The sequence below is a fragment of the Bacillus rossius genome, chromosome 1 (genome assembly GCF_032445375.1).
Source record: "Bacillus rossius redtenbacheri isolate Brsri chromosome 1, Brsri_v3, whole genome shotgun sequence".
NCBI classification, from domain to species: domain Eukaryota; kingdom Metazoa; phylum Arthropoda; class Insecta; order Phasmatodea; family Bacillidae; genus Bacillus; species Bacillus rossius.
Window position 1 is genome coordinate 37901701 of NC_086330.1, and position 16614 is coordinate 37918314.

The window sequence follows — 16614 nt, forward strand, 5'->3', positions numbered from 1 at the left end:
AGGTTCTTCATTAAAAATTTTTTTTATAATTTTTTATCATTTTATATACCAGCAATAATTTTCATTTGCAATATATTAAAATAAATTGAATTTTTAATGTATATTTTGTATATACTAAATTAAAGTGTTCGTTATATTCATCATTTTGCAACATTCATTAATTTTTTTCCTGCTAGAATCATCGCTAAATAACAGATGCATTTAATATATATTAATTTAATTTTTTTGTTAAAATATAGAGAATTGTTGAAATGCGTTTTCTGGTGTATTTCATCAAGAGCATCATCTGATGATAAATTTTTTTTTTAATGAGATGTAATTAAAATGTTTGCTTTTCAACAGTTTTTGTCAACTTTTTTATATCATTCAATTTTAAGAAGTTTTGTTTGTTTGGGCATCGCACATACTTTCGTGGAATGCCTTTTTATTAACAGTAACTGTTACAAATAGTTTCTCCTGTGAAGTAATAATTGGTATTTAGCATTAAATTATTTTTTCTCTCAGTAGACACTACTTTATGGTTATGGAAAATCATTAATAATCTAATCAAAATTGTATTAAAACTTATTACGATTAACTATGGTGTACAAAATATGTCAACCAGGGTCCAGGGAAGTAAGTATCAATCTGGCAACAGCGGTCGCCATCTACTCATCTGCACTGCAATCTACGCGTGACACGGACTGTTGCAATAACGGCGCAGTGCTGTGACCAAGCTGTCGGCAGAACACAGCTAATTCTAGGTCAGCGGTCCCGTGAGAAACTTCCAGAGAGTGGTTATCGCCAGCCCGCGGGCTCGTTCCTGTGGCGATAAGATTGCTACTTCCTGGCGCCGGCGGTCGTCCGTCTCCCGGACCCAGACACACACTGTTCAACATGTTCTACACTGTCCAACACCTTCAATTCGCGAAGAACGCTAGTTACCAGTTGTCCAGGGCTCTTCGCAAATGAATCCAAAAGAACAGAGGCGGCCTCAAACTTTGCGGGGTCCTGGGGCTTTTTTTTAGGGGCAGTAATAACTTACCGAGTACCTGGGAAAGGAGGGGGGGGGGGGGGGGGGAGAATAGCCTCCAAAGAAAATGACGTTTGGGGGCTCCACGCTGGAAAACTTTAAAACCAAACGCTTCGAAAAAAAAATTTCAAGCTAAGTCGGGACTCAAAATTTGTCTTACGCTTATTGAATGGCTAGATCAGGGCTTAACGTCATCGAGGTCTGTGGAGATGATGAGTGGTGACGATGAGTTATGAATGTAGCATTGTCGGCTCACGGCAACTGCCACCGCGTTTCTCAACTTGCGGGAATAGAACCTTGACCCGCCTTGGTGGTATCACTAAGCCATTGTAGCACCCGCAAATAACATTCTTAATACTCTTAAGCTTAAAAGATTAAATTGTTCTATTGCAATAATCATTTTTTTTCATCAAAAATATCACATTTTCGAGACAAAAATATTGAAAACAGAACATCTATCTTACAGATACGCTGTATTATTCAATTTTATACGTGGCTACAATCGATCTCTTCCCCGTAACAAATGGTCACAAAGACCTAAGTACCTATATTATAATTATTATAATCGGCGTTTGTACCAGCTGAGGCGCCATACTCAATTAACAAGGGTTGTGAGTTCGACTCCAACAGCTGGTTAGGCTACATTTTCGAGCGCCAAAAATTGTTATCCAAACGGTTCTAAGCTCACTGTAATTTCGGAGGGTTAAGTCGTTCTTAGCCTGTGCTCATGATTTCACGTTGCTTACGTTATCGACAGGCAACGTAAAATAGGCGCAGATCATTAATGCTCACAATACAGACAAGCGCGGTGAATATTCATATCCATGCCCAGGCGTGTTGGCGAGAGAGCGCGCGTTGCCAATGAGAACACTCGAGAGGGGGGGGGGGGGGTAGCGAAGGGTGGGGAGGGGAAGGGAGAGAAGGGAATGGAATCCCCCTCTTGATCCACAATGATCTTGAGGAATTATTGTATTTGCAAGTTTCGAACAGGAAGAGAGAGAGAGAGAGAGAGAGTAGGGGCTGGGGTGCCCCCGGGCGGCTATACAGAGTATGCGCAGGGGTGCGTGTGTCAACACCCCCGCGGCGCGGGGAGAGTGTAGGAGAGGGGGGGGGGGGAGGCCGCGCACAATCGCTATTTGCTCTCGCTCTGTCCGGGATCACGCGCATTACGCGCGCTGTGGGAGTGCATGTGCGTGCGTGTGTGTGCGTGTTTGGGGGCGAAAAAAGGGGGAGGAGGGAGGGGGTCGGTTCCCACACGGGCAGAGGGCGCTAATTGGAGCGCGTAATGGGCGAGACAAAAGCGGGGCGGGCATAATGGACCGCGAGCCGGAGTGTTTGCGTGTCCCCATTGTGAGCGCTAACGAGCGCTGCGAGAGAGGCGAGCGTCTCGCCCACTACGTCCTCTCAAACTTGTCCCCCCCCTCCTCCCTAGGCACGCTTCCATTTACCTCGCGCGCCGACTTGAGATCTGCGCGTAATGTTTTAACAACCTCGCGGTATTGCCTGTGTTTCGTGGGTGGCTGGGTTTATTGGTGTGTAAACAGCTCAGCTCTTGGTGGGAGTGATCTCGCGAGAATGGAACTGAAGTCGATGAACGGAACTGTGCCACAATGATGGCGGACCCACGTGTATAGCAAACATAAACTCGTGTACAGTCACTTAAGTAAACACTAGGGTGGGGGGGACATACCAAACGTATTGTTGTGCCAAATGAAACCTTACGATAGTGAAACTACCTTGGAATATATCTGGTAAATTAGTCATAGTAAATAGTAATACCAAGTTTAAAATATCTAAGAAACTAGGCATTAAAATGATTATAAACACATATTCTCCTTCGAAGTTTCTAAGAGGCTTCCTAGCACAGCGATTGAGAGCTCGCTCGATAACCTCAAGGGGCGTGGTACAAATCACGTTACTATACTTTTTTTTACTTTTTAATAACAATTTAATTCAATCATATAATAATACTGTTGAATCAACTTAATGCGATTAACGTTTGCTTGTGGAAAGTGTTTACAGATTTCAATCATTTAAGCAAAAACAAATATACAAACATAAACTTAGTGGTATAATTTGTTTTATAATGTTTCGCGTTAATAATTTAGTAAGCCATATAAGTATGACTTCTAAAGCGCGCGGAAACTTTATAGTATTAACTGTTTAGTGATTTTTAACAAGATGGCCAAAAATTTTTTAACATTACTTGTTGAAAATCAGCTCCAAAACCCGGGTTTTATCGGAGCCGTGTCTAATAATTTAAAATTTCCGGTTGTTTCATACTGCTAATTGCGATCTACGTTTTAAGTTGGGAAGCAACGTTTACGATTCAGGCAGCGAATTCTAGCGGCGGGCGCAGAAAGTATACGTGTGATTTGCATCCAGAAATTTTGATATTTGCAAAGCTAATATTTTATTTACCATTTTATTTATAACGCTAAGCATTATTTTGAAGGATTCTACTTTAAATTTCGTGTCCGAGTTTCGTATTACAAGTTTATTTGCAAAATGAACAACATGAGAACACATGAATTTGCTTTGTTACCCAGATTATATGTTTACACATTACTGGCGAGTACTATAAAGACTCCCTCACATTTTTTTCAAGTACATGTCTACTCTCAGCACACCAATCTTAGCTATCCATTGCGGAAGCGAATTCGTCATGAACGGCCCAGTAAAATAGGGTAATGGCTTCTCTGGAAGATGGCCGCCAATTACACGGGAACAATCTCTCTAGCGCGGGCTTACCTTTTTGCAGTCTAATGAGCTATAAGAATTTTTCGCCAAAAATACATTCCACTAGTAAGTCTTCGAGAACGAAGAAAATACTCAGTTAAGATACGAGTTATTTGTTTACACTGATATAGTTTATGGGAAATTTTAAGACTACTGCCAGTACCGCCGAGAGAAACTAAGGGCCCGAGGGACAAACCATTATCTACCAAATTTACAATTTTTCAAACCCCTACAACTATTAAAAATCTAAGACGTATAAAAATTGCATTATTTCCTAAGGTTCCCAATTAATTTTATTCGCAATTGAATTGAAATTATTGTTCTGCTATCAGGGTAAACACGTTATGTTGTGACAATATCACACCTACGGGGCTGGTGTGGTTTTACACAAACAGTATGAATTTAAAAACAGTATTAGAAAGCGTAAATATACTAACTTTTAACCCGTTGTACCTAGCAGGCAACATTACTTGGGCCAAATTATCCCACACTATAATTATTTTTTTAAAAAAAATTTATAACTGTTATTCATGTAAAATTACAGGAATTTGTACACTAACATGAAAACAACTGTAACACTACAAAAAAAAATGTTCCCAGTAATACTGGGTTCTGATTCTTACCCGCGCATTTATACTTTGTGTTGTCCCAGTACCTCCAATAGTTAAAATTATTTGAAAACCTTTCCCTGAATAGCTTTCCAGTATTGACTGCGCACATTAACAAGCAAAATAAAACAAATTAAAGTAAAATCATTGACTATTCTATTATCTTTTCCATGGTTTTAAAAAATGAATACGCTTGAATTAAACTTCAATTTTTGTAAGAACTACTCAGTATTTTCTCGAAAAATCTATTTCATAATGCAAAAAATAACCACAGCCATGCAAAGTGTGCAGTGGCAACTGGCGCCCAAAGCTACACAGCCCCGGGCACGGGGGAACGGGGGGGGGGGGGGGGGGACCGGCGAGGATGCTCACCTCCAGGTCCTGGTCGCCAGGCCGCTCCTGGTGCTGGCGGTAGGCGCGCTGCTTCTCCTCGAAGTCGCGCAGTCTCTGGTTGTAGCGCTCGATCTGGTCCCGCAGCATCGAGTCCTCCATCTGCGCGCACGGGACACAAGCACTGACGGCGCTGTCGTTCCCAGCACCTTCCAGAACCTCCCAGCACCTTCGACCACTTTCCAGCACCTCCCAGCACCTTCCAGAACCTCCCAGCATCTTTCACCACCTTCCAGAACCTCCCAGAACCTTCCAGCACCTTCCACACCACCTTCTAGCACCTTCCAGAACATTCCAGCACCTTCCAGCACCTTCCAGCGCGTCGGGTCAAGTAACCTTTAACTGATCCGTGCAATGGGGGAATTTTACATTTAATACAATTTCTAGGCTCTACGCCATCGCAGGTTTTTGCACTGCTTGTCATGGGGAAAAAAAATTACAAATGTATAATAAGAAACAAAAAAATGAAAATATTAACCTCACGGAAAACAAGTCTAAATCAGCTAAATTGAAACAGATAAACCCAACGATGAACCTAACTTAAGATATATTATGGACAACACAACAACAGCGACGAATACAGTAGTAGGTATCCTATGACAAAAAATCACTAAGTGTAATCTAAGAGCGGCAAAAAATTCACATAAAATTTCACTATTATCACTAGCGTGACGTATAACAACATTCAGATAACATTTATTAAGAACCCTGGGATAAAATCTGCATCAAAACAACAGATTAAGTGTAATTTTGCAACAGAAAAAAATTATAAATCCAAATTGTGCTACAGAATTCGGTAAAATTACACGAATGTTAAAATTTTATTATAATAACTAAAGTTTTAAATAACATGTATGAAGCATAAATGATTAAGTGTTCAATTAATCAGTGTCAGGTTTTTTTTATCAGTATACTCTACTTGTAGGTACAAACATATGTCATTGTTAAAGTGTAAAATATTTCTTAGAGTAAACTTACTACTATTAAGGAACTGAAAAAAAAGTAACCCCTATTAAATTTACATTACGTTAAGTAAGTGGTATTTTCATTAATTTATTAGTGTGCACGATGGTCAAATGTTTATGACGGTATAATAACAACCCAAAAGGTTGTATGTTCGATATTCCCCTGATGCACGAAAATTGTTAAATGCTCATACTTGAACAATTAAAGGTGTTAAGTATGGTTCGTTAGCAAGTATAAGCTACAAAAAAACACGTTAAAAAAACTTTTGGCAATAGTAAAAACTAAAATGTTCATTGTCAATATAAATTTAATCTGAGATCCATAATTATTAACTAACAGTTGTGGTACAAATACACATGTATGTTTATGTAAATTTAATCACAGAGTAAAAATACACCAACAGTTAATGTCACATTTACCAAACCATAGAAATTGTACTTTTACACTTTTGATAGAATTTTTAATTGAACACAAGAGTAAAAATTCATCTACCCATGTAGGTGTAAAATAAACTTGCATGGGTGGAGATATTGCACAAACATTTGGTGTAAGAATGCACTTTTTTTTCCCACAGTGAATGGCTTCTCTTGCAGACAGCAGCTAATTACAAGTAGGCCTAAACAATCGCTAGCACGGGCACACATTATTGCAGTCAAAAGATAGATCATTATAATTATATATGCAAGTTGAGTCAGCCTGGTGTACGATTAACCCGCGAAATAATCGAGCTCTAGTGAAGTAACGAAACTGAAGATGATTAACACGTATTAACGGTATATGTCCCGTTCCAGGTTATTATTTTATTTTTACGTTTAACATGTTTAAACTTGTTGAATTTTTGAGAGTCCGAACCTCAACAAAAAAACTTATATATATAATATATATAGTATCCTTTTTGCATAAAAAGCTGACAAAGTTGAATTTTTTAAACATTTTTGTGCAGTATGGATGAGTAAAACCAAATTGAATGAATAATAGTGTTTAAAGGCAATGCGGGTAGCTACTTACGTGGCGTGGCTTAAAAATTATTTAGTAAAATTTATTTAATTTTACTAAGCCGTTTAAAATCATAAAGATTCTCATGATTTTAAAAGGCCAGTTAAAACTAGTCGCCGTTATAATTTACTTTAAACTTAAAGATTTACAATTTTGTATTAAATTTCATTCTCCTTAACCATAACTGCAGAAGAACGTTATAAAAGCAAATTTGTCTGCTAATTAGTAGTATATGATAGGGGCTCCGGCGGCAGGCTTCAGGCTGAGGTGTCTGTGGTGTTTTCCGCCATCTTGGATTGTGACGTCACGGCGGCCATCTTGGATGGTTGTGACCTTGACCTTTGACCTTGACCTTGAATTTGATCCTCAAAAATCGCCAAAATCCGCCAAAATTGGGCAAAAATTGCCCAAAATTCCTCAAAATTTACATTTCTGTGGAAAAAAATTCCGCCAAAAATTCTCAAAAAATTCCACAAATTAAAAATTTCTCTTTTCGAGGGAAAAATTCCCGTTTCGAGGGAAAATTTCCCGTTTTTAGTCCTTAAAAATCCCAGCGGCTAGAAATGTCCATATAGAGGCTTAAGCATCCATGTCTACAGCCTCTGATAAGCCTCTGACGTCATCTTTAACTTTTTTATTTATTATCCGATTTTAACGGAAAAAAATTTAAAATTTATAAAAAAATTCAATTAATAAAAATTTAATAAAAAATATTTAAAAATCATACATTAACGACACGGAGCTCGGAGTCCTCAGTTCGAACCCGACGAGCGCAAAAAAATAAATAAAAATGACGACCGATCCTTCCCCCGTGGTGGGTGCTAGCAGACTGACTCCCACCACTTTTTTTCAAAGCATATATATCGTCACCTAGTATGACGTCATGTCCGCCATCTTGTCTTCGATGCTGGAAGCCATCATAATTGTATCGTCGGCTAGAGTGCGCTGACGCCATGTTAGTTTAATTCTTACCCGCTAGAGTGCAGTAAACATTTATTACCGAGGTGCCCCCGCCATCTTGAAATTTGACCGCCATCTTGAAAATCCGTAAATATTTAGCTAGAAATTCGGGAAAAGTTCCAAAATTCATTAAAAAAATCACTCATTAATTTACATATTGATTTGATCCGCTCCTTTCCTTGGTTCGATCTCTGAACGAAGCTAAAAATAAATTTAATTTAAATATCAGAAAAGTGTCAGGTTCAAGGAATTAAACACCACAAGTTCTTTTACAAACATAATATTTATTACATAATTTCTATTCTACTACAGGATCAGTTGCAAAAGCCAGCAATCTTATAATCATTAGTTCCGCATCGGTGTGAAATGACTAATTCTTAGCTCCAATCGGCTTATACTAGACAGAGACCAACCAGAACCTTTACTGACATAGTCCTCCTCTTCTTGACAAAGTTTCTGGATACCGTGTTTAACAGTTTGCTTCACATCGTCCGAACTGTAAATTACTGCTGCCGATGTCTTGAATGCACACGTCTTCTCTTTGTCATCAAACGGATATGGCTTTCCATATATACAGTCCAACCACAAGTTATATTTCAAAGGTCCGTTTGTTGCTACGTCATCAGTAAGCTGATTGATTATGTTCTGTCTGATATCATCAAGAAAATTACAAATGTCTTTCGACTCACCTAACGTATTTAGATAATAGTAGTCTTTCAATGTTCCACGAAATGTAGACTGCGCCAAGTAGAAGCCATTATCATTCACCTGCAGAGCACCGATCACAGTCTTAGGTTTAGTTCCATGCCCAGATGCCATAGCAATCGGTTGCTGCGCATCTGTTTTCTTGCTTGTACGCTTACGAGTCTCCAATCTAAAGCGAGGAGTCGAAATTTCTGAAGGTAGTTCAGCAGTAGGCGCACGAACTTCACCTTTACAGTTTTTCGAATGTCGTCGCAAATTATCAATTCGAGTAAACCATTCATAACACTCATCACAGCGAAACTTCATGCGAGAAGGATTCTTCATGCATTTGCTCCGCTCATGTCTTCGTGCATCATGGGAAAATGCGAACGACGTATCACAGTAGCTGCAAGGATACCGCGGTGATGAAGACGAACCTTTCAGACTCGATCCAGATACTGACGTTGTCGCCGACGTACCATTTCCAGGCATGCTCTTATACACATCGATGCATCGTTGTTGCACCGATACCTTTACTTTCTGCCGCGCAACAGGTCCTTTGCATGTCTCCAAGTGTTGCTGCAAATTAGCATTTCTTGTAAATTGCTTGCGACACTTAATACAGCCAAACATTTTTCGATAAGGGTTCTTAGCACATTCTCTATTCTCATGTCTGCGAGCATTTGAGGTGATAGTAAATGATGCGTCACAGTATTTGCACTGACGCAATGTACGCTCTTCATTAGTTGAAGAATCCATTGCTGATGATGAACTTCGGATGATGGTGGTATCACATCTGTTGAAATCTCCTCCAATGTTGACGTCGTCGTTGCCAACGGGATCTGCACATTCTCCATCGTAGCTGTCGTCAAGGTTCCCGTAGTCGACGGTACAACCTCCGAGTTTAACGTTAAAGACGGTAAAGATGCCATCGAGGTCTCAAGAACAGCTAATTGACACGACTTATGCACCAGAAGAAACAAACTAGGTGATCCTTACACCGCCGTCGTCAGAAACAAACTGAGCGTCCTGCTGTCTAGGACTCGCTTATATACATGCACCGTATTGGAATAATACGCTAGTCAAATCAAGAACCATGTACAATAATACTAGAGTCAAATCTACAAATTAAAAAAGAGGATCATTTGATCGGAAAAAAAATCGATCTCTCCAATATACGCCAGGCTCCAAGAGCTACAATTCACGTCATCAGATCCATCTACATTTTGCTCCTATGCTTCAATTGACCATTAGCTGCAAGTGCTCCAACAGCTCCATCAGCTCCAACACGTAATGTACGCAATCTACGCGCAATACATGCAATTTACACGCAATAAATGTAATGATTACACAGTACACACAGGAAACGGAACGTACACACAGTACACACACACAGGAAACGGAACGTACACACAGTTCACACACACAGGAAACGGAACGTACACACAGTACACACAGGAAACGGAACGTACACACAGTACACACAGGAAACTAAACGTACACACAGTACACACAGGAAATGGAATGTACACACAGTACACACAGGAAACTGAACGTACACACAGTACACACAGGAAACTGAACGTACACACAGTACACACAGGAAACGGAACGTACACACAGTACACACAGGAAACGGAACGTACACACAGTACACACAGGAAACGGAACGTACACACAGTACACACAGGAAACGGAACGCACACACAGTACACACAGGAAACGGAACGAACACACAGGAAACGGAACGTACACACAGTACACACAGGAAACATTCTGGCTTGTACTAGAACTCTATCTTTGCTCAACAATGAGAAGTTCACAAGCTAGCAGAATGTTTGAATTTTTTTTTCGTTTTTATTTTTAATTTTTTATTAATTTTTTTTTGTATTTTAATGATATCAAAGAAAACTTGTGGTGGTTTTCTCCGTGTGCTCCTGATTATTCTTGCCAATATTATGATGGTTTTCTCCGTATGCTTCTGATTATTCTTATCAATATTTTGATGGTTAATCCGTGTGCTTGCGATCATTCCTGCGGTTTCGGTCAAAGGTCAAGGTCACACCCATCCAAGATGGACGCCGTGACGTCGTAATCCAAGATGGCGGACCGTGAGAAATCTGAGAAGCACTAGCAGGAAGGACGAACTTTTTTCTCCTTGGATACTATAGAAGCCAACCTCCCTTTGCGATCGATAGTGAGCGTTCCGCATCCCACATTATGAAATATATATTATTTACCTGCAAGCAACACGTGGCGCCATCTGTTGACGACAGCCGGAACTACTTGCATCAATTTGCTTTGCATTAGATAACTTAACTCTCGCTGATGTAATATTTCAAAAACTCTATTTAAGAAATGGTTCCAATTGGAGAAAACTGACAGTTTGTATCTAACATTAGTCACAGAAGCTACCATGGCTCGTGGTTTGTTATCTATAGCTGAATCGGAAGGAAGCCGCTGTAGATACTGTGGCAAGGATTTTGTCATGAGAAGGAATGCTAGACGTCATGAGAAGAATGATTGTGCTAGAAACCCACTACGCAACATGTTAAGCTGTAATCGTTGTAGCAGGTTGTTAACACGAATTGACAGCTTAAAAAGACATGGTAGAACATGTAAAGTCAAGACTACTTACGGCACAGAGGACACCGATGGATCCACTAGACTAAAGAAGAGTGATCTGCATTATGACAATAATTTTCCTTGTCCTGAGCGTGATGGTATTAGCTCACCCGATCGTGAGGAAGAACATAAATTGAAGGATGCTAATGGCTTCGGGAAGACTGAAACTAATGGAAGTATCAACACCGTGAATAGTGAGAATACATTCAAGCCTATATTCAGTAGATCCTCCATTCTTTGTAAAAATGATGGACTCCTAAAAAGGAAGCATGAAGACGATAAAGACACTTCGACATCATCGATAGCGAATTCATACGGTAATCTGGGTGAAGAGGATGTCTTCTACAGTGATTGTTACAGTGACTCTGAGGCTGTTGACAAAGGCATAGACTGTGATGAAGCACCTAGAGCTGACAAGATCGAAGAATGTGGCGATGTCCTGAGACCGAAACGATGGAAACGTCGTGTTATAATAAATAAATCTGATAATGCTTATTATGATCACTGGGACGATTGTGATATTAAAAGTATTTATAATAAACAAGCAAGTAAGATGGTGGTAGAAGAGATTGATTACACATCATGGAAAGATCCAAACATATTGGTTGACCGGCTAAGACTTCTACATGGCTCGCTTTGTGCAGGAAACTATCCGTGCATCAAAGAAATATCCTTCATACTCAAAGAACTGAGGAAAGCTGGCTACATACAATAATGGCTTCTTTTACTTGTATTTGTGTAATGTTGAGAAGTAATAAAATATTGAAAGTAAAAATTTAATGTTTTTATTTCTTGTATTCTGATTTCCAACTAAGCCTGTGTGTACGTTCCGTTTCCTGTGTGTACTGTGTGTGCGTTCCGTTTCCTGTGTGTACTGTGTGTACGTTCCGTTTCCTGTGTGTACTGTGTGTACGTTCCGTTTCCTGTGTGTACGTTCCGTTTCCTGTGTGTACTGTGTGTACGTTCCGTTTCCTGTGTGTACTGTGTGTGCGTTCCGTTTCCTGTGTGTACTGTGTGTACGTTCCGTTTCCTGTGTGTACGTTCCGTTTCCTGTGTGTACTGTGTGTACGTTCCGTTTCCTGTGTGTACTGTGTGTACGTTCCGTTTCCTGTGTGTACGTTCCGTTTCCTGTGTGTACTGTGTGTACGTTCAGTTTCCTGTGTGTACTGTGTGTACGTTCAGTTTCCTGTGTGTACTGTGTGTACGTTCCATTTCCTGTGTGTACTGTGTGTACGTTTAGTTTCCTGTGTGTACTGTGTGTACGTTCCGTTTCCTGTGTGTACTGTGTGTACGTTCCGTTTCCTGTGTGTGTGAACTGTGTGTACGTTCCGTTTCCTGTGTGTGTGTACTGTGTGTACGTTCCGTTTCCTGTGTGTACTGTGTAATCATTACATTTATTGCGTGTAAATTGCATGTATTGCGCGTAGATTGCGTACATTACGTGTTGGAGCTGATGGAGCTGTTGGAGCACTTGCAGCTAATGGTCAATTGAAGCATAGGAGCAAAATGTAGATGGATCTGATGACGTGAATTGTAGCTCTTGGAGCCTGGCGTATATTGGAGAGATCGATTTTTTTTCCGATCAAATGATCCTCTTTTTTAATTTGTAGATTTGACTCTAGTATTATTGTACATGGTTTTTGATTTGACTAGCGTATTATTCCAATACGGTGCATGTATATAAGCGAGTCCTAGACAGCAGGACGCTCAGTTTGTTTCTGACGACGGCGGTGTAAGGATCACCTAGTTTGTTTCTTCTGGTGCATAAGTCGTGTCAATTAGCTGTTCTTGAGACCTCGATGGCATCTTTACCGTCTTTAACGTTAAACTCGGAGGTTGTACCGTCGACTACGGGAACCTTGACGACAGCTACGATGGAGAATGTGCAGATCCCGTTGGCAACGACGACGTCAACATTGGAGGAGATTTCAACAGATGTGATACCACCATCATCCGAAGTTCATCATCAGCAATGGATTCTTCAACTAATGAAGAGCGTACATTGCGTCAGTGCAAATACTGTGACGCATCATTTACTATCACCTCAAATGCTCGCAGACATGAGAATAGAGAATGTGCTAAGAACCCTTATCGAAAAATGTTTGGCTGTATTAAGTGTCGCAAGCAATTTACAAGAAATGCTAATTTGCAGCAACACTTGGAGACATGCAAAGGACCTGTTGCGCGGCAGAAAGTAAAGGTATCGGTGCAACAACGATGCATCGATGTGTATAAGAGCATGCCTGGAAATGGTACGTCGGCGACAACGTCAGTATCTGGATCGAGTCTGAAAGGTTCGTCTTCATCACCGCGGTATCCTTGCAGCTACTGTGATACGTCGTTCGCATTTTCCCATGATGCACGAAGACATGAGCGGAGCAAATGCATGAAGAATCCTTCTCGCATGAAGTTTCGCTGTGATGAGTGTTATGAATGGTTTACTCGAATTGATAATTTGCGACGACATTCGAAAAACTGTAAAGGTGAAGTTCGTGCGCCTACTGCTGAACTACCTTCAGAAATTTCGACTCCTCGCTTTAGATTGGAGACTCGTAAGCGTACAAGCAAGAAAACAGATGCGCAGCAACCGATTGCTATGGCATCTGGGCATGGAACTAAACCTAAGACTGTGATCGGTGCTCTGCAGGTGAATGATAATGGCTTCTACTTGGCGCAGTCTACATTTCGTGGAACATTGAAAGACTACTATTATCTAAATACGTTAGGTGAGTCGAAAGACATTTGTAATTTTCTTGATGATATCAGACAGAACATAATCAATCAGCTTACTGATGACGTAGCAACAAACGGACCTTTGAAATATAACTTGTGGTTGGACTGTATATATGGAAAGCCATATCCGTTTGATGACAAAGAGAAGACGTGTGCATTCAAGACATCGGCAGCAGTAATTTACAGTTCGGACGATGTGAAGCAAACTGTTAAACACGGTATCCAGAAACTTTGTCAAGAAGAGGAGGACTATGTCAGTAAAGGTTCTGGTTGGTCTCTGTCTAGTATAAGCCGATTGGAGCTAAGAATTAGTCATTTCACACCGATGCGGAACTAATGATTATAAGATTGCTGGCTTTTGCAACTGATCCTGTAGTAGAATAGAAATTATGTAATAAATATTATGTTTGTAAAAGAACTTGTGGTGTTTAATTCCTTGAACCTGACACTTTTCTGATATTTAAATTAAATTTATTTTTAGCTTCGTTCAGAGATCGAACCAAGGAAAGGAGCGGATCAAATCAATATGTAAATTAATGAGTGATTTTTTTAATGAATTTTGGAACTTTTCCCGAATTTCTAGCTAAATATTTACGGATTTTCAAGATGGCGGTCAAATTTCAAGATGGCGGGGGCACCTCGGTAATAAATGTTTACTGCACTCTAGCGGGTAAGAATTAAACTAACATGGCGTCAGCGCACTCTAGCCGACGATACAATTATGATGGCTTCCAGCATCGAAGACAAGATGGCGGACATGACGTCATACTAGGTGACGATATATATGCTTTGAAAAAAAGTGGTGGGAGTCAGTCTGCTAGCACCCACCACGGGGGAAGGATCGGTCGTCATTTTTATTTATTTTTTTGCGCTCGTCGGGTTCGAACTGAGGACTCCGAGCTCCGTGTCGTTAATGTATGATTTTTAAATATTTTTTATTAAATTTTTATTAATTGAATTTTTTTATAAATTTTAAATTTTTTTCCGTTAAAATCGGATAATAAATAAAAAAGTTAAAGATGGCGGCTGTAACGAAAATTGTAATGGTGACGTCTTTATTCAAAATGACATATTCCATGATGACGTCAGAGGCTTATCAGAGGCTGTAGACATGGATGCTTAAGCCTCTATATGGACATTTCTAGCCGCTGGGATTTTTAAGGACTAAAAACGGGAAATTTTCCCTCGAAACGGGAATTTTTCCCTCGAAAAGAGAAATTTTTAATTTGTGGAATTTTTTGAGAATTTTTGGCGGAATTTTTTTCCACAGAAATGTAAATTTTGAGGAATTTTGGGCAATTTTTGCCCAATTTTGGCGATTTTTGAGGATCAAATTCAAGGTCAAGGTCAAAGGTCAAGGTCACAACCATCCAAGATGGCCGCCGTGACGTCACAATCCAAGATGGCGGAAAACACCACAGACACCACAGCCTGAAGCCTGCCGCCGGAGCCCCTATCATATACTACTCTAATTACGTAAAAACTATGTACACCATTAATGTATGGGGTGCTCGTATGTTGTATACTGACCATAGTTGGCCTATATGCACTTAAAAAGCATAAAACTTTATAGCATGAAGAAAGTTTTCCATAAAACACAGTTTTAACGTTTACATTTATCCACCCCGTTTCGCAGTTACAATTTTGTCAGTACAGGTGGGGCCCCCAAGGCCACCCTGGGATCTATGCCTGTGCCTATAAGGATATATGTACTGAACTTGAAGCAGGATAAGTGTGGGTGTATGCCTGTGTTCGGGGCGGAGGAGGATGAGTGTGGGTGTATGCTTGTGTTCGGGGCGGAGGAGGAAGAGTGTGGGTCTATGCTTGGGTTCGGGGCGGAGGAGGAGAGTGTGGGTGCTAGAGGTGTAAAAGTAACGAAAAAATGTGTACCCGTATGTATTCGTTACTATAACAATTAGTACTCGTTACTTTCGTATCGTTACTCGTTACTTCTGATACCGCATGACATGGCACATGCTATGTTATGTAACAGCATCGAATCGAGTCGTATTTCGTACGCGTACAGTATGACGTCGCGTAAATAAAAATAAATCGAATATAAACAATTAAAAATATTTGATAATTAACAGCTTTTGTTAACCAAGAAACAATTAGCTCTCATTAGAGCGGCTTTATTATAATATATCTTTTAAGATAAGAACATAAAACGTGAAAATACGCGATTATAAAAAACAAAAACATACATATTCATAATTTGTAAAAAATACTTTCTTACGTTGTTTCTGTTCGAATCTAAAACTTTGTCTACACACACAATACCTTTAATAAACAGTAAAAAAACTTGGACGACGAATTTCCAAATCATACTTTTATTAATAAACAAACATCGTTCTTTGTAACGAATACGCGCGCGCATGCGTGAAACATACGAAAGATGCGAGTAACGAAATGCATTCGTGTGTAACGTTTCGTTACTCGTTACTAGATGCCGCACCCGTTACTCAGTAACGAATACATACGGTTTGCTACAGCTCTAGTGGGTGCGTGCTTGTGTTCAGGGCGGAGGAGGCGACCCTCACCTGAGCGCGCTCCTCGTCGTACTCCAAGCAGCCGACGCCGTCCAGCCGCTCCAGGTCGATCCAGCCGCGCCACCGCACGCAGACGCCGTTCATGATGAAGTGAGACCGGATGTGCACCTGCAACACCGCCCGGCATTTGTAAGTTTCCTCATTTACACTACATACATCACTACAAAATACTGTTCGCAGTAATGCTGTGGTCGGATTCTTACCCGGGATTTTTAGCTCTTAGTTGTCCCAGCATCTCCATTTGTTAAATTTGTTTGTAAACCTTTCCCTGAATAGCTTTCCAGTATTGACTGCGCACATTAACAGGCATAACAAAATAAAGTCCAATGACTGAATATTTGTTTTTTTTTTT

At 40.1% G+C, this 16614-nt stretch overlaps 1 protein-coding gene across 4 annotated transcripts in view; it reads right to left on the reverse strand.

The window, feature by feature from the left end:
- Positions 1–16614, reverse strand: part of LOC134534912 (protein big brother-like) — a 160202-nt gene that overhangs the window by 48526 nt on the left and 95062 nt on the right. For all 4 annotated transcript variants that reach the window (XM_063373632.1, XM_063373613.1, XM_063373622.1 and 1 more), the window contains exons 4-5: positions 16254–16370; positions 4732–4851 (exon numbers count right to left, since the gene is read on the reverse strand). In XM_063373632.1, the coding sequence (XP_063229702.1) occupies positions 4732–4851; positions 16254–16370 (237 nt within the window). The remainder of the gene's footprint in view (positions 1–4731; positions 4852–16253; positions 16371–16614) is intronic.